The 24560-nt window shown below is 49.8% G+C and overlaps 1 protein-coding gene across 1 annotated transcript in view; it reads left to right on the top strand.

The window, feature by feature from the left end:
- Positions 1-24330, top strand: part of LAMB2 (laminin subunit beta 2) — a 57700-nt gene extending 33370 nt beyond the window's left edge. The window contains exons 19-33 of the mRNA XM_077324903.1: positions 2118-2349; positions 3099-3262; positions 3791-4015; positions 5693-5910; positions 6890-6986; positions 8410-8782; positions 9476-9660; positions 11733-11974; positions 13254-13457; positions 14013-14157; positions 16249-16456; positions 17758-17899; positions 19472-19648; positions 21571-21730; positions 23093-24330. Coding sequence (XP_077181018.1) covers positions 2118-2349; positions 3099-3262; positions 3791-4015; positions 5693-5910; positions 6890-6986; positions 8410-8782; positions 9476-9660; positions 11733-11974; positions 13254-13457; positions 14013-14157; positions 16249-16456; positions 17758-17899; positions 19472-19648; positions 21571-21730; positions 23093-23229 — 2909 coding nt within the window. The 3' untranslated portion in view covers positions 23230-24330. The remainder of the gene's footprint in view (positions 1-2117; positions 2350-3098; positions 3263-3790; positions 4016-5692; positions 5911-6889; positions 6987-8409; positions 8783-9475; positions 9661-11732; positions 11975-13253; positions 13458-14012; positions 14158-16248; positions 16457-17757; positions 17900-19471; positions 19649-21570; positions 21731-23092) is intronic.
- The last annotated feature ends 230 nt before the right edge of the window (positions 24331-24560 follow it).

Below are 24560 nucleotides of genomic sequence, written 5' to 3' on the forward strand. Positions count from 1 at the left end.
CCCACGTTTCTCCCTTCTGATGACATATTGGATGGGAAGGAGGTTGACTCAAGCTACGAAAAGAATTCAACTCCATGAAGTTTGGGTGGTGGCTATAAGCATAGGTAGCTTCAAGTGGGGATTGGATAAATACATGAAGCAGAGGTCCATTGGTGGCTGATGCAAGATATAGATGAGACATTTTGTTTGGGACAGTGATGCACTGTATTCTTGGTGCTCGGGGGCCCCAGTAAAAGGGCTTCTAGAGGTCCCGTTGGTGGAGCTCCTGAGGGCTTCTGGATTTGTGACACAGAGCGTTGGAAAGGCCGGGCCTCTGGCCTGATTCAACATGGCTTCTCTTATGTTCTTAGGGGAAAGAGAAGGATGATTCTGGACAGCAGGAAAAGAGTAAAAAGGAAAGGATTAAGCACCCTTCCTGTAACCCCTACCACTTCTTCCCAACGTTCATTTCTGAATAAGCAAAAGACAGCGCAAAGTAACTTGTTTATCTTTAACCGCTCCTGGCGGAGCGGAAGAAATAAAACAGTAAGGGCCCCGAGGGCAGGCCCTGTCCGGGATGAGGAAGGGTGCCGATAGGCCCCTTCCCCTGGACTGACAAGCAGAGGGCCCAATCGGGAGGCGTGAAGCGCCTCCCGATTGGGCCCTCTGCTTGTCAGTACAGCCCCAAACTGCCAATCAGCAGCCACGCACAGCGTGGCTGCTGATTGGCTGTTTTCCCAGACTATAACCAATTGGGAGGCGCGAAGCGCCTCCCAACCCGCCCTACCCCCCACCAGAGCTTACCTTCGCTCCAGCGGCCATTGCTCTGCTGGCCGCCGACAGCGAAGGTATGCTCTTTGGCCCCTGACTTCGAAACAGCAACGGCTCCCAAGACCCCGGGGAGGCTGCTGGCCGGCTCGCTTGGCTGCTCAGCCCCTTCCCCGGGGCCTCGGGAGCTTTTTGCTGGATCGGGGGGGGGAGAAAAAAGCTCCCCAGGCTGCAGGGAAGGCGATCCGCGGCTCGCAGAGCCACGGAGCGCCTTCCCCGGAGCCTGGGGAGCTTTTTGCTGGATCGGGGGGGGGGGGAGAAAAAAGCTCCCCAGGCTGCAGGGAAGGCGATCTGGGGCCTGGGGAGCTTTTTTCAAGATGGGGGGGGGAGAAGAAAGCACCCCGGGCCCCTAGCGCCCGCTGAATTTTGGTTTCAGTGGGCTCTACTACTAGTTTATAATAAAATCAGAGTCCAGTAGCACCTTTAAGACCAACAAAGATTTATTCAAGGCGTGAACTTTCGAAAGCTCATGCCTTGAATAAATCTTTGTTGGTCTTGAAGGTGCTACTGGACTCTGATATTATTGTGCTACTTCAGACCAACACAGCTACCCATTTGAATCTATTCTTGTTTATTTACAGTGCTTTTAGGTCTCTTCTCTGCCCTCCAGAGCTACCTAGCATTCCCCTATGCTCTTTAGTCTCTTTTATAACTAAACAACTCTCCCTATGCGAGCGACCCGAATCTTTAAGCTGAATAGTTCTTAAAATGTTAATCTTCTGCCCAGCAAAGAGAAAGACGGATCTTTTCAGAAAAAATCATTTGTTCTTTTATTGCCTGGCAATTCTTTGCACCCATTCTGTTGTGCTCTACCCCGATTCCTCTCCTCCGAAGAAACACTTAATGCTGCTGATATAATGGCATTCTTTGAGTTCTCCCGCCGCAGTCGTATTGTGCCGAAGCAATTGTGCATTTGAACAGCCTCCGATCGTTATCTGACTGTTCCTCGCTGTCCCTTTTTGTCCTGCCACTGTGCTTGGCTAAAAAGCAGACAGATACTGCAGGGAAGAAAATTAAAACACCTGGTTCAGGAAAGGAGCGTGGCAAGGAATTAATATTGCGCAGAAGAAGCACCATTTCTATCCCTTGAATTATATAACTGAATGAAAGCAGAACTTGGATCTTTTAGGCAAGGACTGCGGACATTTCTAGACAAAGGGAAGCCAGAAAGAGGCCGGGAACGGCTCTTAATTCAGATAAGCAGACGTGTTGTGAGGCGGGTGTGATCTTGTGTTCACGGAGTGCTTGTGATGGCGTCTTAGCAAGAGAGCAGAAAGCATGGATGACTCTTTGATTCCCCGTCTTTACAGCATGCCAGTGCAACAGGGAGGGATCCTTGACCAGCTTCTGTGACAGCTTCAATGGACAGTGCCCATGCAGGCCGGGGGCCTTTGGGCCCCGCTGTGACCACTGCCAGCCCGGCCACTGGGGCTTCCCGAACTGCCGGCCCTGCCAGTGCAATGGGCGTGCCGAAGAGTGCGACCCCCGGACAGGCAGCTGTCTGCATTGCCGAGGCCACACTGAAGGAGAACGGTGCCAGAGGTGAGGGAGAGCATTAAGGCATTCGAGGGGGTCATCCCTCCCCCTGAGGACACGGGTTTGAGGTATGGGAGGGAAGGCCTCAGGGTCCTGCATCCTCGTGAATCCAACCACTAAAGCAGGGGTAGTCAACCTGTGGTCCTCCAGTTGTCCATGGACTACAGTTCCCATGAGCCCCTGCCAGCATTTGCTGGCAGGGGCTCATGGGAACTGTAGTCCATGGACATCTGGAGGACCACAGGTTGACTACCCCTGCACTGAAGGATCAGATGGTAGCCTATTGTTGTCGGATGTGGCCCACACTTATGAATCCATGTCCACACTGGCTGAAGTGGGGAATGTGCCAGTCATATATTGTTCATCAGCATGAAGGAATGAGGTATCATAGATTATCGTCCCACTTGTCCACATGAACAGCCAGCCAATCACCACGCCCACCCCCATCAGCCTGGAACGTCTTCCTTTTTTTTTCCCCCAAGGAAGTCCAGATAGTGTGTTGTGACTCTGTCATATAAGTCAGGTATTTTTCCATATATGAATGGTTATGCATAATGGGATTAGACCAGGTTTTCTCGACAACCTTGGAAGGGTTTCCTGAAAGGGTGCGAGTTAATCAAATTTTAAATATTTTAAAAATTTGTGCAACATTTGTTGGGTTAAACTTTTAGACCACCCTCCCAGCAGGATGTGCTTCATGTATTTATTGCCCTGAAAGGTAAAATACACAACGTGCCCCTTTCCTTCATCTGCAGGTGTGCCTCTGGATACTACGGAAACCCTGTGCTTGCCTCAGGGGGCCACTGCCGCCCCTGCCCCTGTCCCGAGTCACCTGGCTCCGGACGCCATTTTGCTACCGCCTGCCATCAAGACAGCCGCTCTGGCACCGTGATGTGTGGCTGCCTCCCAGGCTATACAGGCAAGACCAACCTCTCTGTCCTTCCAGCTGAGCCAAGGGTCAGGCTTGGCATGCGGCACGTGCGGTGAAGAAGGGGAATTTTAGACCCCGTAAAATGGGCTGGAAGTAGGGCTGCCAGGTCCCCACTGGTGGGGGAGTTGAGGGGTAGGACCGCTAAATCCAAGCTGGGAAACCCCCGATTTGGGGAAGCAACCTGGGGAGGGCTGGGGTTGGCATGGAATAGAATGCCCTAGAGTCCACCCCCCAAAAACATCCATTTCCACCAGGGGCTTTGCAGTTTGGAAATGAGCTGTGATTCCGGGGCATCCCCAGGCCCCACCTGGAGGTTGGCATCTCTCGTTGCAAGGATGCACTAAGTCCATCGCTGATGACCTCCTGCCACAGCAGGCTCGGCTAGGAAGCAGGAGTCGAGCCTTGTGGGTCGGAACACTGGCGGCTTTCGTATGTTTTATTGGGGTGGTGGCACTGGCCTACCGCTGCGTGTGTCAGCCCCCCCCCCCAAAAAAAAACCTCCTTTGCCTTAAACAGGCCAGCGCTGTGATGAGTGTGCTCCCGGTTACTACGGCAACCCTTGGCAGTCTGGGGGGCGCTGCCAGCCCTGCACGTGCAACAACAACATCGACCCCTCGAACCCGGAATCCTGCGACCGTCGCACGGGCCGCTGCCTCCGCTGCCTCTACCACTCGGAGGGGGACCAGTGTCAGCACTGCCAAGTGGGCTATTACGGGGATGCCACACGCCGGACCTGCCGCCGTAAGTGTCTCCTGTGGAGAGGCCCTGCTTCCAGATGGCATTTTGCAGCCGCAGCTCCTAGCTCTGCCTTCTTGGGCCTGTCCTTCCACAAACCATAGACAGATGTGTTTTTAGGGCTGGAAGAAAGTGCAAAGAAGCATCGGAGGCGTCCAGGTTATTCTGTCAGGTAACGTGTGGCTTGCTAAATTGCCAGAGTACAGAGATTATGAGGGGTTGGAGTCTGGTTGCTTCATTTTGTTGTCCCCAAGTTTAAATCTTAATAATACTGTTGGCTGAAAATATATCGTCCAGATCAGGGGTAGTCAACCTGGGGCAGGAGCAGTCACGCTTACAGTGGGACAATCGGCTTAGGGCCTGGGTGCACAAATGCCCTGTGTCGTTCTAGTTCCATATCTGGCATCTTTCTCAGAGCACTAAGGACTTCTGTTTTCATAGGTGCTTCCTAATTCTCACGATAATGAAAACATGAGATAAGTAAAGGCCTAGAGGACTGGATTTAGGGGAGGCAAATCTCTGTCAGGTACAGCTTCATCACACTATCAGGCTTCAGGGGTCAGCTGAAAGGGGGATTGCCTTTAGCCACGTGTCACGACAAAAAGAAGCTTTGAAGCGAGGGGCACGGAAATAGGTTGCTGCGGTGCTCATGCTTCGCCCCCCCCCTTACTTTCTTCCACACATAAAACTGGGCTGATCAAGCTCCAGTTCATCAGGTTGTCCAAATCGAGACGCTTCAGCAAATCACGTTTTGTTCATTCCTCACCAGCCGAGATTTGCTTCCTGGTTCAGAATTCCTGATTGAAGGCAGAATGAGGCCATTGGTCAGGATTGCCTAGTTGGGGGTTTCAAACAGAGGTCTTTCCTGTCAACTTCTACTTGATCGTTTCAAGTGGAGATGCCAAGAATGGGAACCTGAGTCGTTTTGAATGGAGACCAGGTACTCTGAGCCATGGCCCCACCCTGAAAGAGTAAAAGAGTAAACTGCTCTGAGCCTTAGGGGAGGGCAGTATATAAATGCAATAAATACACACATACATACATGCTTTGGTTTTCAAACGTTCCTGTGTTTGGGTCTCTGAGTGCCCTGAAACCTGATGAAAACCAAAAGCCTTGAATCTTAATCTGCTCATGTAGGGTGGAGGGAGAAAAGAAGAGCAAGGGCAGGCAAATCTCAGTCCTCATGACAGCATTACCTTTGAGCTTTTCCACATTCTCAATTTCCTTGCTTCTAAGTTATGGTTTCTTACGGTGGGGGTACAGTCCATTCCACAACTGCCTTGCTCCCTCTAGTGGTCGACTCAATATTACATCAGTGTATGTCCAGTATATCTCCCTGCAGATTTAAACTACAGGATTTTATGCGGGACATAAACGGGTGTAAAATTAAATCAACCAATAGAGTGGCCAAAACATATGCAGAACAAGCCCCCACCCAAAAGAAACAGAACAAGCTAGGAACATGAGAATGCTGGAAAGCCCCTTGTTGTCATTTATTGCCCCAAACCTCCTTCCCATTGTACTTCCACTCAGTCACAATTACACCATAGTATGTATGCTGGCCCTGTATCCTCCTGGATCTCAGAAAAGGTTTTGCTTTAGTATTCCAGAAGAGGCACAATTTCTTTCATTGACATGGAATAAGATCTCCCTTCTGTTTACTGCTTGCCTTTCTCCCTGCAGGCTGTTCCTGTAACTTCCTGGGCACGGTGCGCAGTGAGTGTCCATCGCAGGACCACTGCCTGTGCGAACGGAGCAGCGGACAATGTCAGTGCTTGCCCAGTGTTCAAGGGCAGAGCTGCGACCGTTGTGCCCCCAACTTCTGGAACCTAGCCGGTGGACAGGGCTGCCAGCCGTGCAGCTGCCACCCCCAGTACTCGCTGAGCCCTGCTTGCAATCAGGTGAGCCAAATCTCAGTTGTCAGTGAAGGCAGGTAGGGGCTTCCGGGGATGGGAGCCGGAGGAGCAGAGACCATCTTATGCTGCGGGACAGCAGCTCCCCTAAGGCCCCCTTCTAAGCTTATAGCAGAAACAATGTTTGAGCATTCCCTTCCTTGCCTCTCAGACTCAGAGCCACTGTGCCCAGGAGCTTAATAAAGTGACTGCCACGTGCAGTGAAATTTCTGCAAAGGAAACCAGAGGATGTGCCGGCCAAGAAGGCATCTGCTAGTGTGTGCTCCTCTTGATCCCACCCAGACCCTGTGGCAGGTGCCGTTCCGGCCACGGTCCAGTCCATGCATATCAAGCACATTTTTTTCTCCTTCAAGGAGCTGGGATACATGGATCTCCTTTCCCCCATTTCGTCCTCACAGCCAACTCCACTGAAAGCGATTTCCATGATAATTTTGTCCGATTTAAATTTTCCCTCTGCAACAAGCATGATTGATCCGGAGTGACCCTACCTTTATCCTGCAGTATCCTAGAGTGGATATAACCCTCAATATTTGAAGAATCGGATTGAGAAAGCATGAGAAAACATGCGGAGCTCTGCCTGCCTCAAATTTGTTCCTGAACTCTGTGGTAGAGAAGCCCTGATTGGCCAGGGCGTCAGTTCCTGGTTTCCAAGATTTAAAGGGGAAGCCCTAACTTGCCTTAAAGGGGAAGCCCTAACTTTTCTGAGCAGAAGCTGCAGAAGCCTAAACTTCTCTCAGTAGAAATTTGCCTCTTGGTTTTTTTCTCCTTCCTCTGCTGTCTCCAATCCTCCCTGGTCTCCCAAGTATTAGTCAGGGCTTCCCAGCAATGGGGAACTGAGGCACCATACAGTACTGTATCTCAGTGCCTAGGCAACGTGCGCCTTCTGCCCCTTGGCCATGGAGGTGGTGTGCTGGGGCTTGCTTTCGGGATTCCTTCCGCTGTGCCACCAGCTGGCCGTTTTGTGCAGTTCACAGGGCAATGCCAGTGCCGACCGGGCTTCGGGGGCCGCACCTGCTCTGAATGCCAGGAATACCACTGGGGAGAGCCCAGCCGGCAGTGCAGAGGTGAGTACAGCCAGCAAGCAGCCAGCATCCAGGCCCTTGCAGAGAGCCAAAAGCCGGGTGCAAAGCTGTGACGGATGACACAGTAATCGGGAAAACATCTGGGTTCATTTAAAAGAACACACACAATGGCGAGCCTCTAATACAGGGGTAGTCAAACTGTGGCCCTCCAGATGTCCATGGACTACAATTCCCAGGAGACCCTGCCAGCGAATGCTGGCAGGGTCTCCTGGGAATTGTAGTCCACGGACATCTGGAGGGCCGCAGTTTGACTACCCCTGCTCTAATGCTTATGAAGAACTGGGAGCAGAGTTCCATTGGGGTCTGTTCCTTCCCCTGCTGCCCCCACTGCTCTGAGAAGGCTGCTTTTGAGGGCTAAAGAACACACTATACCAGGAGTCCCCCAACTTTTTGAACCTGCAAGCACCTTTGGCATTCTGGCCCACTTTAGTGGGCTCAGCCACAAAACAGCTGCCACGGAAGAAGAAGCGTTAGCTTTTATACCACGCTTTTCATTACCCGAGGGAGTCTCAAAGCGGCTTACAATCACCTTCCCTTCCTCTCCCCACCACAGACTCCCTGTGAGGTAGGAGGTGGAATACAGCAGCTGCTGCAGCTTACTTACAGTCACTGTGGTGATGGCCAAAGCAACATTGCTAATAATCTGTCCAGCCAATCAAATCGCCAACAGTCATTCAGAAACCTTGCTGAGCAGAAGCCCAGTCTGTTTCCACCTGCTTTCTAAAATCATTTTGCAGGTGCCCAAAAAGGTGTTGGTGGATTTCTTGGTGCTCAAGGCCACCCTGTTGGGGACTCCTGATCTAGGCTCTCATGTTGTGTAGCTCAGGGGGCCATGGCTGTGGGAGGAGCTCTCTAGATCAAGCAGATTGTTTCAAACAATCTGGGTGTCTGTTGCTTGGTCATGGGAAAGCCCTGGAACCGGATAGCACAGCAACTTTGCAACCATGGAGTTATTCGTAAATAATCGTTTCTTTAAAATATTTGCCAGTTCACCTCGCAACACATTGGGACCCGGAAAAGTAGCAAACCCAGAGAAGTAGCAAAACCAGGGGTGGCCGTAAGTAGAATGCTGATAGAAAGTGCTACCAAGTTGCAGACAATTCCTGGCAACCTCTGGTGGGCTTCTCAAGGCGGGAGGACATGGAAAAGTGGATTGCCATTGACTCTGCCTCTGCAGAGTGACCCTGGATTCCCAAGGTGGCCTCCCACCCAAGATCTGACAAGATTGGGCTAACCTGGGCTATCCAGGTAAGGGCAAACTGAAGAATGGGGAAAGGATATCTCAAAAGTCCTGCATCGGAGTAGTTTATTCTAAACCTAGGGCCTTGTGAAGCTAGGCCACAAGGACTTGGGATACCTGTGCTCATAAACCCTCCCTTGTGTCCTGACTTTGTGCTGTGGGCAGCTTGCGACTGTGACCCTCGCGGGATCGAGACCCCCCAGTGCCACCGTGTCACCGGACACTGCTCCTGCCGCCCAGGCGTGTCGGGCGTGCGCTGTGACCAGTGCTCCCGGGGCTTTGCGGGCGACTTCCCGGCCTGCCACACCTGCCACCAGTGTTTCGGAGACTGGGACCGCATCGTGCAGGATTTGGCAGCCCGCACCCGCAGCCTGGCCCAGCGCGCCCAGCAGCTCCAGCACACGGGCCTCACCGGGGCTTTTGAGGGCACCTTCCGTCGGCTGCAGGACAAGCTGCGTGCCGCCCAGGCCATTGTCAACGCCCGCAACGCCACAGCCGGCAACATAGCCCACCTCCTGCATCACATGGACGAACTGCGGTGAGTGAAAGAGGGTCCCAACATGACATGAACGAATACGGGAGGCGGGGAAAGGAAGAATCGTTTCACTGACTGCGCCAGATGGGTTCATCCGATCCAGTCTTATTCCAGGAATCCTTTGCCAGGTGGGACGTTCACAAGGGAGGCCTCTGTGTCCCTTATGTGATCATCAACCATGTTGACATCTGGGACTCTAGAGTCGCTTAGGGCAGTGGTTCTCAGCCTGGGGGTCAGGACACCTTTGGGGGTCAAACGACCCTTTCACAGGGGTCGCGGCAGGGCAAGCAGCTTGGCCGGGGGGGGGGCGCCACCCACACAACAGCCTTGTGGGATAGATCGAGAGAGAGCTTTCATCAGTCTAGAGCAGCGGAAGAGAGCGAGATCGGCATGGTGGGACAAGAGGCAGAGCTGAACTGAGAAACCCCATGGAAAAAAGCAATTTACATATAATCATGAACAATGGATCTTCATGGCATTGTCAGTTTTGGTTTACTTTCTGTGAAAGAACACTTGCATAATTTTATGGTTGGGGATCACGGCATAAGGAAGGTTGAGAACCACTGCTGTAGATGATCTCGCAGCCATTGACAGACAGATTCACCGTGCTTAAAGGCAGAACTGCAGGGGTTGCATCCTGCCCCTTCCCCAGGAGTAGGACAGTGCTCCAGTTTTTGACTGACGTTGTCTTCTTAGACAGGAGATAGCAGATGTCACAGAAACGCTCACCCGCCTGGAGGGGCTGCTGACCGCAACCCAGGATGAGAACTTCAGCGCCAACCATGCCCTGGGCACTCTGGAGCGTGCTGCTCGTGGCCTCAACCTCAGCCTGGCAGACCTGGCACGCCAGCTGGATGCACTCAAGCATGCCAACGTGCCGGGTAAGCGTCCTCTGGGGGGCTTCGCCCAGAGGCCAAATCCACACTCAGGGGAAGGAAGCCAAAAGACAAACTGGGTAACCTTCCTGGTAGTCCTTGGGATTTCTGAGCAGGCTCCACATTTTTGGCTTGCAGTCCTCGTCAAACTTCGTTGGGAGAGTGCAGTGCTTAAGTGCACAAGTTTTGAGGGTGGGGAGTCCAAATGCCAGGTAGGAACTTCACCTCGGAATGAAGACAAATGTATTACGTAAGTGGAAGGCAGAGCTGGTTCTTTTACTTCTGCTTATAGAATCACAGAATTATAGAGTTGGAAGGGGCCATACAGGCCATCTAGTCCAACCCCCAGCTCAATGCAGGATCAGCCCACAGCATCCTAAAGCATCCAAGAAAAGTGTGTATCCAACCTTTGCTTGAAGCCTGCCAGTGAGGGGGAGCTCACCACCTCCTTAGGCAGCCTATTCCACTGCTGAACTACTCTGACTGTGAAAAAAATTTCACAGCTTTCTACCAGCTGTCAGGTTGCATGTCAGCCAGACCTTCTGACAACTCAAATGCTGAGGCAGCTGTCAGTCTTACCCTTCAGCCCTGCCTTGGGCGAGCTGTCAATTTTGTATTATTGGTATTATTTTTCAACTCTATTGTGTTTAACCTTTCATCCTTTGCCCTATTTAAAATAATGGATTTATTTCTAAAAATTGTTTGCAGAAGTTCTCTGTGAGTTATGAGGGTTGTTTATCTGGTGATGGCAACTTTTTATGATTCGTATTATTTTTTCAGCTGTGTTGTGTTTAAAATAATGGGTTTATTTTAAAAAATGGAAGCAGAAGTTCTCCTTGAATTGCGAGGGTTGTTCATCCGGGGACAGCATGGGTTCTGACCAATAGGTGCTGTGCTCAGCTGGTTGTAGATTTACAGAACTCCCCCCTGCCCCCAAAGCTTAACGCTGGAGAGAAAAGACAGCACTTGTATTTAATGGTGAAGTCACCATTCAGTGCCCATCAAGGGTTATTCTTTATGTACTGCTCTTACCTTAGAACAGTGGTTCTCAATCTGGGGGTCAGGACCCCTTTGGAGGTCACAGCAGGGCAACCAGCTTGGCCACGGGAAGGCACCATCCACACAACAGCCTTGCAGAGTAGATCAAGATAGAGCATTTGTCTGCCTGGAGCAGCGGAAAAGAGCGAGATCGGCATGGTGGGACAAGAGGCAGAACTGAACGGAGAAACCCCAGTTTATATACAGTCATGAACAATGGATCTTCACCCCATTGTTCAGTTTCGGTTTAATTTCTGTGAAAGAACACTTGCATAATTTTATGGTTGGGGGTCACCACAACATGAGGAACTGTATTAAAGGGTCACGGCATTCAGAAGGTTGAGAACCACTGGCTTAGAACCTTCCTCTGCTTTTCCCAACATCTCCACCCAAATTCTGAGCATAGGAGAACACTCTGAGCTGCTCTATACCCATTCAGTACATGGGTCCATCTAGCTCTGCTCTGAATAGCAGAAGGCCTCCATGGCCCATCCCAAATCGATATACTGAGTCAGACCATTGGTCTATCAAGGTCAGTACTTGTTGACCTTGACGGCCCTCCAGAATTCCAGCACCTACTCCCTGATTCATTTAAGTGGAAATACCATGGCTGGATCGTGAGAGCTTATGCATTCAAAGCCAATATGCTACCTCCGAGCTACAGTCCCTGGAAGAGTCCAGTAGCACCTTTAAGTCCAATAGCACCTCAGAGGATGTGTGCGTGCACACGAAAGCTCACGCCTTGAATAAATCTTTGTTGGCCTTCAAGGTCCCACAGGAGTCTAAATTTGTTCTGCTGCTTCAGACCAACACGGCTACCCACTTGAATCTCTGGAAGAGGCATTTAGGGCGGGGGAAATTGGTAATGCCTCTCACTGCTAACTTCACTCTTCTGCAGTCCCAGTTTGTCTTTTGGTTCCCTTCCCCAAGGAGCGGGCTGGGTGGGAACTTGAGACACTTGGCCGCCATGCGAGAATCCCAGGGACCTGGCTTTGCTGTCCAGCAAACAAGCCTTGGATGGTTCTCATGCTTCCCTTCAGGGGCCTATGATAGTATACGCAAGTCCTTTGAGCAGTCGCAAGAAGCTGAGCGCCGGGCCAACGCCTCCACTTTAGCAGTGCCCAGTCCTGTCAGCCAGTCAGCCGCCCTCCGACGCCGCACGGAAGGCCTAATGGCGGCACGGAGAGACGCCTTCAACCGGCAGAATGCAGTGAACCGGAGAGCCCTGACGGATCTGTCCACACGCGTTGGTGGTCTGCGCCTTCACCGGATCAATGAGAAGGTGGGTGAGACTGGAGAGGATGTGAGGAGAGGGGATGGTGCTGAGATTGAATGCATTGTGGGAAACATGGGAAACAGCAATAAGAAGGAATCAAGATCTGAAGGTTGGACAGAATCCTTGTTTACTTACTTACTTACTTACCTACCTACCTACCTACCTACTTACTTACTTACTTACTTACTAGGGGCCAAGCCTGTTGCATTCAGGAATACAACGGGAGCTAGATTGGGGGTGGGGGTAGCGGGGTAGAAGAATTTTGCAGATGGCTTCCCCCTCCCCCCAGGACCTGGAAAGGCTGCCGGCAGCGGTTAGGGAACTCACCAGCAGGGGGAGCTCTCATGCAGCAGGGATCTGCAGCCTCCGAGCCTCAGAGGGAAGTGGAAGGAGGAGGCAGTAGTCAGGGGTGGGGGGTGGAAGGCGATTGGCTGGCCGCTGGACAAACAGGCAAGCCGATTGGAGGAGGAGGCACTCAGGGGCAGGACAGCTGCCCTCAGTGAGCAAAATGGACAGAATTAGTGCTATTGCAGGATGGCAGATTTGAGAAACCTTCTTTTGCACAGAGTTGGCAATCATTTTATGATTTTTTCAATATGCAATGACAGTTTTTATAACTGTGCTTTTTTGGTAGCTGTAAAAAGAAAATTTCCTTAAACATTATTTAATCTAATCAATTTAATTTCAATGTAAATTATTAAATTTAGACAGTTTACTTACCGCAATTTAAAAAAAATAAAAATTGTAAAAATAATATAACATTTATTAGGCATAAGTCTGGTAACATAACATAGTCAGTGGATAGGTGTGAATAGTTTAACTTGTTAAATTGATGTATGTTTGGATCTTAACTGTATCATTAATTGCTCAGCAGGCTGTTGTGAAGAGAAGTGATCGTAACTTCAGAAATATTCTGATGGAATAACAGCTTATAGCTGGTTTAATTTATGAGTATTTAATAAGAAGGTTGTATGTTTTGCTTTCCTACATTATTTACTCAGTTGAACTCACACAACGACTATATGGACTGATTAGATTAAGGATCGTTAGTGTTTGTGTTAATTTGATTCTTTTGTGGTTAATTATATAGTAAAGTTGTCATCATTTAAAAGACATGACATAGCATAAACATCACAACAACTGGATTACCAATAAATTAGAAAGTGCAGTAAAAACATTATAGTCCCTTTGATGTGATGGTTCAGGAAAGGAGACAGTAAAAGTGCAGTGGAGAAGGAGAGGGGCCCACAGCCTCACTGGCTGTCTCACCTGTTTCCTCTGCCAGGTGTGTGGTGCCCCAGGGGATCTCCCTTGTTCCAGCAGCCCATGTGGAGGCGCTGGTTGTCGTGACGAAGATGGCCGACGTCACTGTGGGGGCCTCAACTGCAATGGGGCAGTGGCCACGGCCGATAACGCGTTGGACCGAGCCCGCCATGCTGAAGGAGAGCTGCGCCGTGCCGTGACTGACGTGGATCAACTGTTACGTCAGGTAAGCTCTGACGGAGGAAGTAGGGCTTGCTTCCGCAGGGGGTGGGGAGGGGCTTCCTTCTTCATGCTGATCAAATTATATCTGGAGGCCTGGACGTGGCACTGTGCAAGGTGCCCACTAATGGTGGGCGAGCTCCAAGCGATTGTTGCCACTCATCTGGTGGGCAGGTGGAAGCAGGCCAGCAAAATGGAGTCTGTGTGGCTGCAGTCTTTGTCACCGCTTGATGATGTCACTTCTAGTGCGACCTGGAAACTCCAGCGTTGCACCAGGGCGATGTTCTAGCGCTTACCCAGGAACTCCAGAGTTTTGGGGATGAATGCTAGAGCGTTGCCTCAGTGCAGTGCTGGCACTTTAGGGAGACTCATTCCAGGAATGACACCATTGTGTGGCAACAAAGTTTGCCCCTCCCATCGCGGTCAGTTGCAACCTTAATCTCAAGGCAGTGCTCAGCAGGAACTTTTTCCCATTGTATTTTTGCATGCGGGTTCCTTTGCATCCCTGTGTATCTGCTGCCCCCTTCTGGCTGACCAGTAGGTCCATTGTGCTTTTTGGCAGGTGGCGGATGCTAAAGCACAGGCAGGGGTGGCCAGGCAGAGAGCTCAAGCAGCCTTGGACAACGCCAATGCCACCAAAGCCCGGCTGGAGCACTCCAACAAGGAACTGCGGGACCTCATCCAGCAGATCAAGGGATTCCTGAATCGTAAGTGCAGGATCTAGCTGTATCCCCCTGTCCCCTGTGCATATAAAAACCTGCTCATATACCTTTGAACACCTGAACACCCAAAGGTGCTCTCAAGGCAGCCTGTATTAAAACTCGGGGAAAATTCAGTTTAAAAACATACAGTTAATATATAAACCAGGGGTAGTCAAACTGCGGCCCTCCAGATGTCCGTGGACTACAATTCCCAGCAGCCCCTGCCAGCATTCGCTGGCAGGGGCTCCTGGGAATTGTAGTCCACGGACATCTGGAGGGCCGCAGTTTGACTACCCCTGATATAAACCATTAAACACCAGAAGCTGAAACATAAGCCTGTATAGTATTTCAGCAGCATTCACAATTGGGAGACTCCACTTCTCCAGTGCCAGTTTAGCCTACCTAAGTAAGGGCATTTATTAAAACATGATTTTAAGAAACCACTTGACACGGAGTCAGACCCTTGGTCTAGCAAGGTTAGCATTGTCTACTCCAGACTTTTTCAACATTTTGACCATGAAGTAACCCCTTGAAATACCTGCTACCAGTAACCCTGGAAGTGATGCCAGTCGGCCACGCCTCCTTGCCATGCCCTGGAAATCACATGTTTATAGTGTGCATGGCATCCCTAATAAAATAAAATGCTTGTTAAATAAGAAGGTAGTTTCATTTTTGCGTGTGCAGTACTTTACCTGAGCAAAACAAGGAAGCAGCCAGGCACCACCAGGAAGTTACACAACAGACCAGGAATCATTGCCCTAGAAAGCTCTGTATAAACAATCCATACACATTCAACAAGATTTTTTTACAAATATATATATATATATTCAAGAAAATCTTTTGGACGATTTTTAGTCACAGCTCAGAATAAAGTTATTATAAGTGAGATCTTGTCTTAAATGTCACACTGTTCTTCTTACGTTCTTGGCATGGCCCTAGGACTTCACTTAGTTCTGTGGACTGAGTCTGTATTCACACGAAGAAACACAAAAAGCATTAGGCCAAAAGCGTTTCAGAGAACCACCTGCTAGAGAAGGCCAAAGTCCTTCTCTTCCAAAACTTTATGTCCATCAGCAGCTTGGCAGGTCCTTCTGCAAAGCTCCTAAGCAGGCCAGGATATTTTCTCATGTGAACATAACCCTCACCTGTATAGTGGAGAGAGGAGTTCCAGCAATCAGTAGGTTCAGCTCTACCCTGGCAATGTTTTTGTACCTGCAAGCTTACCTGGGACACTGGAGTTCCATCACTGGAGCTCCAGGCATCCCTGAAGAACAGCTGTAAGTAGGATATATATGTGATTTGGAGCAGGTTTACACTGCTAGGGAAAGTTGGGGGTGCTGAAGTCTTGTGTAAAAGGTAAAGGTATCCCCTGTGCAAGCACTGAGTCATGTCTGACCCTTGGGGTGACGCCCTCTAGCGTTTTCATGGCAGACTCAATACGGGGTGGTTTGCCAGTGCCTTCCCCAGTCATTACCGTTTACCCCCCCAGCAAGCTGGATACTAATTTTACCAATCTCAGAAGGATGGAAGGCTGAGTCAACCTTGAGCCGGCTGCTGGGATCGAACTCCCAGCCTCATGGGCAGAGCTTTCAGACTGCATGTCTTCACAGCTATTTCCAAAACTGAAAAGCTTCTCTCTTCTGAGCTGTTGTAAGTTTCCAAAGGGGAAAAAGACAGGCACTAGATGTCTTTTTCCTTCATAGTGTGGGGAATTTCCAACCAAGTAAATGGTATTCGGTGAAGAGTTAGCCTCCCCTCTTCCCCATTCCCTACAGTCCTCATCCAGGTTGCCTGCCTGTGTGGCTGCTTTTTACAGCCAAATTATGTATTTACTGTCCCAGTTATAGAACTCCAACAGCCTTTGCACTTGGGCAAGGCTCCCAAGTATCGCCAGCCTTTGACACTCTGGTTGCTGTTTCGATGAGAATGGTGTATTTGGGCTTTGTTAAGCAGCCACAGATAGACTGAGGCAAATCGTTTGGAGGGGTTTGGAACCCTAACCCTATCCAGAAGCATATCTAGGATAGGCCTTGTGGGAAGAGGCTGTTTTTCAAAAAAAATCTCTTCAGAGCAATAACCGATCCATCACTTTCATAGTCGAAGGGGCTGATCCTGACAGCATCGCCCTGGTGGCCTCCCGCGTGCTGGAGCTCTCCATCCCAGCCTCACCTGCACAGATCCACCACCTTGCTGAGGAGATCAAGGAGCGTGTCAGCAGCCTGGCCAACGTGGACGCCATCTTGGACCAAACGGCAGGGGATGTCCACAAAGCAGGGCTGCTGCTACAAGATGCACGTCGTGCTAAGTGAGTGCGGGAGGTAGGAGTGGGAACGGCGTGGCTCTCTGGGGTCCAGAAAGAGACGGTAGGGGCTAGAACCATTGTTCCCCCTCAGCTGCCTTCGACATAGGCACAAGTAACATGATGGCGAACAAAATGGGAGCAAAGGGGCTCAGCAACTGAGGTAACCAACTGCCAGGAGACTGGCAGCCCTTTGTGAGGGGACATATTGTAGAGAGGACATATTGAGTCTGGGCAGAAGGTTAAAACCTCTTGTCCCCCATGAAGCCCCTGAGTTGGCAAGAAACAAAAGCTGAGAAGATAGTGACTTGCCTATTCCTCCCTCATAGTGGTCTTATGGTGTTCAAGTGGGTAAGAACTGTGGAGTGCTTTGTGTGCAAAACGAGGCATGTCTTGTCATAAGTCTTAATCCCTTCTCTCTCTCGAAGTGTGGGGTGGGGTGGATCTCCAACCTTTTTGAACCTGCAGGCACATTTGGAATTCTGACATTGCATGGCTGACACAAAATGGCTGCCCCAGGAAGTGGAGCCAGCCACAAAATGGCTGCCACAGCTCACTTTCAGTCACACCGTAACGATTCTTGTGCAGTGGTGGTAGCTGCGGTCAAAGTAATGTTTGTTTAAAACAATCTGCACGGCCAGTCCCATCAATGGTGGATCTGAAACTTTGATGGGACAAAACCCCGCCCACTTTCGCAAAATACTTTGCAGATGCAAGGAAAATGGTGGCACCCATATCTCTCTACATTGGGGGCGGGGGCTGTATTAGGAGCTGTACAGAAGAGGGATAGTCACTGTTACAGACCCAACATGGGGTTAAAGTATTAGACTTGGACCAGAGGAACCAAGGTTCAGATCTGTCCCTCTGTTTTTGCCCCTGACATTCATTAATCTGAAGCACAGTAGATCTGAACCCAGAAGCCCTGTTGAGCAGTTGTAGCTAGTAAAAGGTAAAGGTAAAGGCATCCCCTGTAGAAGCACCGGGTCATGTCTGACCCTTGGGCTGATGCCCTCTAGCATTTTCATGGCAGACTCAATACGGGGTGGTTTGCCAGTCCCTTCCCCAGTCATTACCGTTTTACACCCCAGCAAGCTGGGTGCTCATTTTACCGACCTCGGAAGGAGGGCAGGCTGAGTCAACCTTGAGCTGGCTGCTGGGATTGAACTCCCAGCCTCATGGGCAGAGCTTTCAGACTGCATATCGGCTGCTTACCACTCTGTCCTCCCATAACTCTGCAATCTCTGTTCCTGGCCACCAGGATGGTTAGTGGGGATAGGATCTAATTTGGAGCCACCCTCTCCTTCCAGTGCCCGGGCAGAGAGTGTCAAGAGTGCTGCCGAAGCTGTGAAACGAGCGCTGGACGATGCCAAGCGTGCGCAGAGTGCTGCTGAGAGAGCCATCCGCAATGCAGCCAGCGATATCTACCACACCCAGAATGCTGTGAATAAGGTGAGTCCCAAGACATGGCAGCCCTTGCCAGTCCCACCTCAGTTTCTGTCCTACAAAGGCTATGCCCAGCCTTTACAGAGAAAACTCTTGATCTCTCTTGTCTCTTTGGGGGGGTGGAGGGTGGAGAACCTCCAGCCAGCCCTATTTCACTCTGTGATTCTGTACCTGTGGTGGTTTGACTGTAAATCGGGCAAGGTTTGGGGATCATGCTGGCATTTTATGAGGTTAAGGGGTTTTTTTAATGGATTTTAAAGAGCCTCTTGTGGTGCAGAGTGGCAAGGCAGCAGACGTGCAGTCTGAAGCTCTGCCTATGAGGCTGGGAGTTCGATCCCAGCAGCCGGCTCAAGGTTGACTCAGCCTTCCATCCTTCTGAGATCGGTAAAATGAGTACCCAGCTTGCTGGGGGGTAAACGGTAATGACTGGGGAAGGCACTGGCAAACCACCCCGTATTGAGTCTGCCATGAAAACGCTGGAGGGCGTCACCCCAAGGGTCAGACATGACCCGGTGCTTGCACAGGGGATACCTTTACCTTTACTTTTTAATGAATTTTAGTATTGGGGATTGTGATTTATTTTATTGGGGTCTAATTCTGTCTTTTGTGTAAGCTGCCACGAGTCTCCAGAGAGTGGCGGGATAAAAATACAATGAATGAATGAATGAATGAATGAATGAATGAATGAATGAATGAATGAATGAATGAATGAATGAATGAATGAATGAATGAATGAATGAATGAATGAATGAATGAATGCCCAGCAGAAGGCTCAGCAGTGAGAATGATCTAAAGAAGTACAGAAGGGAGGTATTGCCCTTCTAGCAGGGAGAAAAGCCAGCATTAACATACCTTCCTCAGCAGATCCTTAGCACAGTCACTGATACAAAGGTGAGGGAGGGATTCCTTCATAAACCAGGAGAGGGAAATTGCTTTAGGTGGGGGTTGTGGATGTGGCCATGGCATGGGTGGGCTCGCTGGCACAGTGTCTGCTTTGTATGCAGAAGGTCCCAGGTTCAATCCCCAACATCTCCAGTTTAAAGGACCAGGTAGCTGGAACTCTCTCCCTTAAGAAGCCCATTCGGTGATGACTTCTTTTTCCAAAGGCTGAATCTAACCGTGGCCTGTTGATCTTTTCACTCTCAATTGCTGGTTTTAGTCTCCACTTCAGTTTTAGCTGCCCCCCTGATGCTCCAGTCTCTTTTTAGTATTCTGTTCTTTTGGATTTTGTTTGATGACCACCTAATGCTTCCTATTCTCTGGTCTTCTGCTGCTTTCGTTATTGTTGTATTTTTGAACTGCAATACGGGTCTGGAAGGTTTTAAAACAGAATTCTGTAGGCTGCCTTGAGTGCCATTTTGATAGAGGGGAGGGCTAGATGGCTGTGCACTGGACAATGCATTTCCCTAGTTCTGTGTCTTGGTGCATGGGGGACCTGGATGGTTTATATGAGCACTACATGCTGCCAGTCAGTGGGCCCGCGTGAAAGGAGATGCTGCTCGCACTGCTGAGAGAGAAAGAGACATCATCGCTCCTTGCTTCTTCACTGATTCCCTCTTGCCTCCCACCTCCCGTCAGATCCAGGAACAGACAGAAAGCGCCGAGGGTCAGCTGGCTGAAGCCATGGAGCGGGTAGGTCACCTGGACAGGCAGGTGGATGCCCTCAAGGTGAAGTGGGCCAATAACAGCCTGGCAGCCACGCGAGCAGAGGAGACAGCCAATGCCGCTCGGGACCGGGCTGCGGAGGCCAAACAGGTAAGGAGGGAGGGGCTTCAGCACTTGGGTTGAACATGGGCACGTTGCATTATCTGTGCAGGATCCACATGTGGGACAGCCTTTCCCTGACCTTGGACAGGTGGTAGGCATTATCTGTGTCACAGTTTTGCATTCCACTTTTCTCATGGAGTCCCTGGGCAATTCAGAATAGATAATTCACATCAAGTACTTTTGGTGTAAAATTAATACTTTGAAACCCTTTGTGTTCTTTGGCTGACCCTTCTTGTATCCTCCTAGAGCTCTTTGTACCTACCCCTCGCAAGGTTGTTCTGGAGACAATTTCGTTTGCTTTTTGCTGGCGGGCCTCCAGAGATTCAGTCTTGCCAAGTTTTCTCTGGATATCTCCTAGTTTTAATGGGAATCACAAATGCCCTAAGAAACTCCAACACTATAATTAAATGGTCTGGGCCAATTACATCAGACAGATGGAATGCATCTTACTTCAGATAGCTTATTTCTGGAGATAGCAATATGCAGGGTCTGTGTCCCTTAAGACAGAGTTCTGATGATGTTGGGGAGGCTAGGTGGTGGCAAAAGCTTTTGGCAGACAGAACCAAGCCGGGCAGATCTTCTACCTTCTCCTACCACTAGGCCCACTTCATTTAGCCTCCCTAATAAGGAGCACTCCAGTGGAATCATAGAGATGGAGGAGACTCCAAGGTGAAACCCAAAGTCCAGGTAGACCCATCTAGGCATTCCAGTCGATGATGTCCACAAGCATGGGCACAGGACACAGGGAGAAATATCTGTGTTGTTCGAGCTGTTGTACCAAACCACATATCTCAAACACACACCCATGACCAGTCTGACCCTGGAGGAAATCCTTTTCCCTGGCCTCAGACAGTGTGTGAGTCTTTGTGTTATGTCCCATCAAGCTGCTTCTGACTTTTGCCGACCATATGAATTAATGACCTCCAGGTGAATTAATAACCTCCAAAATATACGATCATTCACAGCCTTGCTGAGGTCTTGCAACCAGAGGGCTTCCTTAACTGAGCCAACCCATCTCTTGGGTCTTCCGCTTCTCCTGCTGCCTTCAAGTTTGCCTAGCATCTTCCCTGACTCTTGTTGTCATATAATGCAGCCAAAGTATGATAGTGTCAGTTTGGTCATTTCACCTTCTAGGGAGAATTCAGGCTCGCTTTGATTTAGAGCCCATGTATTTGTCTTTTTGGTGGTCCATGGTATCTGTTCGACTCTCCTTCAACACCACATGTCAAATCAATCAGCCAACTATCTTCCTGTCTACTTTCTACCGCGCTGAACTTCTGCATCCCTACCTAGTAATAGGGGAAATTACCGTATCTTATCTTGATCTTGGATGCCAGGGCCACATCCTCACGTGTCCCAATTTTTTCTCAGTCCTTCATGTCTGCCCTTCCCAGTTTCAATCTCCTTTTGTCTTCCTTTTGGTCGATGAGGGAACCAAGGAATAGAAAATCTGGACCCATTTCGGTTTCTTCGCCATCACCTTAAAGTTGTGCAATTTCCCAGGAGTAATTACTTTTATCTTCTTGAGGTTCAGCTATAATCTTGCCTTGGCACTTTCGGCTTTGACCTTCATCGGTGGCCGTTCCAAGTCTTGACTGTTTTCTGCCAGTAGTGTGGAGTCATCTCAAACGGTTAATGTTCCTTCCACCAATTTTCATTCCACCTTCATCTGAATCTAATCCAGTTTTCCTAACAAAGTGTTCTCCATACAGATAGAACAGTTAGGAAGATGATACACCCCTGTCTCACAGATACCTTAGTAGGAGCAAAGCTTGTCTGTTGAAGCTATTCCATCAAAACAATTCCCATCTTTGTTTCTGGCCATCCTTCCCATAATCCTCGGGATATGCCAGGGATCTCGGCCTGCACTTCCTGCTCACCACCTCGCCTCTTTCCCACTGTCTCTCCAGGTGCTGGAGGGGTCTCTGGGGGACCAGTACCGCACCATGAAGGAGCTGGTGGAGTACAAGGCTCACCATGTGCAGCAAGCGCGGCAGAAAGCAGAGCGCCTACGGGACGAGGCCAAGGGGCTGCTGCGCAATGCTCACGACAAACTACGACGGCTGAGTGGTATGTGCCTATGGCAGAGGGGAGGGTGTAGTCACCAGGGATGCGCTCAACATAAACACTGCTTGTAAATTTGGCACCAGGACCTCTCCCTTCCACCCTCTGTATAAATGACATAAACCCTGAACATTTGTATATATTTTGTCTCCCAAGATTGAGATTCCTAGAGAGTCTCCATTCCCCTCTGATTGGAGTAGTAATACTGTGGATGGGAAGATGGGTATGACTGGGGAAAGGATAGAGAGCTAGATAAAGATGCCTTTCGTCCTTCCTGGTTTCGGAACTTTCCCTCGACTACATAATCTCAGTTCTGCTGTCTCACACAGAAACTTAAGAGCTGTTTTAATGCAAAGCTGATTCTCAAAGTATCAGCTGCTGTTACTAATATCATGCTTGGAAGACTTACAAACAGTTAGAATATACCAAGCCCTAGGATAGAGCGGAGAGAACAGAATCTTATGGCTGCAGAGGGAAGGACGCACAGTAATGGGTTTAAGCTACAAGTACAACAATATAGGCTAGTTATCAGGAAAAATTTTTTCACAGTCAGAGTAGTTCAGCAGTGGAATAGGCTGCCTAAGGAGGTGGTGAGCTCCCCCTCACTGGCAGTCTTCAAGCAAAGGTTGGATACACACTTTTCTTGTATGCTTTAGGATGTTTTGAGCTGATCCTGCGTTGAGCAGGGGGTTGGACTAGATGGCCTGTATGGCCCCTTCCAACTCTATGGTTCTATGATTCTGTGATTCATTGTGACTCTTGGGGGGTGAGGGAAAGAGGAGGTAATAACAGACAGTGAACACACTATTGGAAGAGGATTTCGTTGGGAGAGCTTTGTGTGTTTTTGAGCAGAATTAACTCTGCAAGCTCCGAATCTACTGTCTTGGTGCAGTAGTGAGCATTCCGAGAACCTCACCACAGCTCAAGGTCTGAAGGTGTCACTTTTCTACTCCTAAAGAGTAGTCTCCTAAAGAGTTTTTCCTGGAGGTGCCATGATAGCCTTTGCCAGCACTTGGCAGGGTCTGGCCTCTGCTGTGAGTCCATGGATAATTGGAAGCCTCACTGCACCAAGAGCACAGACCTGGCACGGTCTCTAAGCAGCCTTGTCCGCGACTCTGTCTGTAGTCTGGTGGCCAATAGGGAGCCTGGATGAGAGATCATGGAAGGGGCACAAACAGTTCACTCAATCTGCAAGAACGTGCCTGCCCACTTGAGGGTTTTGGCTGGAACTACAAAGAACAGAACTTGGAACGATCTCTTTAGATGTTGGATTCAGGAATGAAGATGTGCAACTAGTGATGTCTTTTCTCTCTCCCTCTCTCTTTGGGGTCCTCCCTCCATTCCACACCTGTCCTCATCTCTATCCAGTGCTGGAAGGAACATACGAAGAAAACGAGAGGCTGTTGGAAGAGAAGGCAGCCCAGTTAGACGGGCTGGAGGCCAAGATGAGGGCCATTTTGGGAGACATCAACCAGCAGATCCAAATTTACAACACATGCCAGTGATGTTCCTATTTTTGAACACCCCCCCCCTCTCCCCTTCCAGTTTGTCAGATCCATTCTCTGCTTTTACTCATGCGCTTGAAGAACTCTTGGCCACCCCTGCCTAGTGCCTGGAGCACTGCTTCTTTATCGGCTCTTTCTTTGTTCACACGTCCATGTGGACGCCAAGAGGGCTCTAATTCAGATGTGCTGTGGGAGTTCTGTGCCTCCAAGACACAGACAGGATGGGTTCCGATTGCAGCTGCAGAAGGCGGGTGGAAGTGATTTCAGACCCTCTGTCCACCCACCCAGGATCCTGAGACAACTCTGAGTAGTTGCTATTTGTGGCAATGGGGAGAAATACCTGAAGCTATTATGGCATGTATGTTTCACAACAGACTAAACAGCAGCTCCTATCAGGACGTGGGGAAAGCTGAAGCACCTCCTACCCAAGCACTGAGGTCATGGTCACAACCAGGCCTACATGCACATCTGAGATACAGTCCCATTGGGGGCCACATGGACCTGGTATGGTATGGCTTGGCCCTGAGCCTTGCCCCAACTGGGTCCTCAACCTTGTCTCAGCTTTCTAGGTGCCTGAATTATTAAAAGATTCACCAAGCCTTCCTCAAGAGAATCTGCTCCCTGACATCTTCCTGTGTGGGGAATATCTTTGTGGTAGCCCTTACGTGCCACAGGGAGCTAGATTCAAGCCGAGTAGCACCTTAGAGACCCAGATTTTCAGGGTATAAGTTTTCAAGAGTGAAAACTCCCTTTGTCAGATACTCTCTTGAAAGCTTACACCCTGGAAGCCTTGCAGGTCTCTAAGGCGCTACTCGACTCTAATGTAGCTATTCTCCTGCAGACTAACACAGCTACTCTCTGAACGTATTGCCGCAGACATGGTCTCGTTCCAGTTTCTTCTACTCTCCTTCTCCTTGTTGTCCATCCTCAGGAGACAGAAGACCCAGTTCAGAAGCTAACAGCACGGAGCAGATGATATATTGGCTCAAGGGAGGGTTGGATGAGACAGGTACATTCACGAGTCTGTTGCACATGACGCACCCCAAGAAAAATAGCTTGCGTTTGCATGTGAATAAAGGCCCAAAGTGGCATTGCTCTTTGCGTCACACTACACTGTGTCTTTGTCCGGCATATCTTGTCCCACAAACCACCCCAGTAACTAGCCAGGGGTAGTTAAACTGCAGCCCTCCAGATGTCCATCGACTACAATTCCCATGAGTCGCTGCCAGCGTTCACTGGCAGGGGCTCATGGGAATTGTAGTCCATGGACATCTGGAGGGCTGCAGTTTGACTACCCCTGAACTCGATGATGTGTACAACTCTAGTTTACC

The sequence above is a fragment of the Paroedura picta genome, chromosome 3 (assembly GCF_049243985.1).
Source record: "Paroedura picta isolate Pp20150507F chromosome 3, Ppicta_v3.0, whole genome shotgun sequence".
In the NCBI taxonomy this organism is placed as follows: domain Eukaryota; kingdom Metazoa; phylum Chordata; class Lepidosauria; order Squamata; family Gekkonidae; genus Paroedura; species Paroedura picta.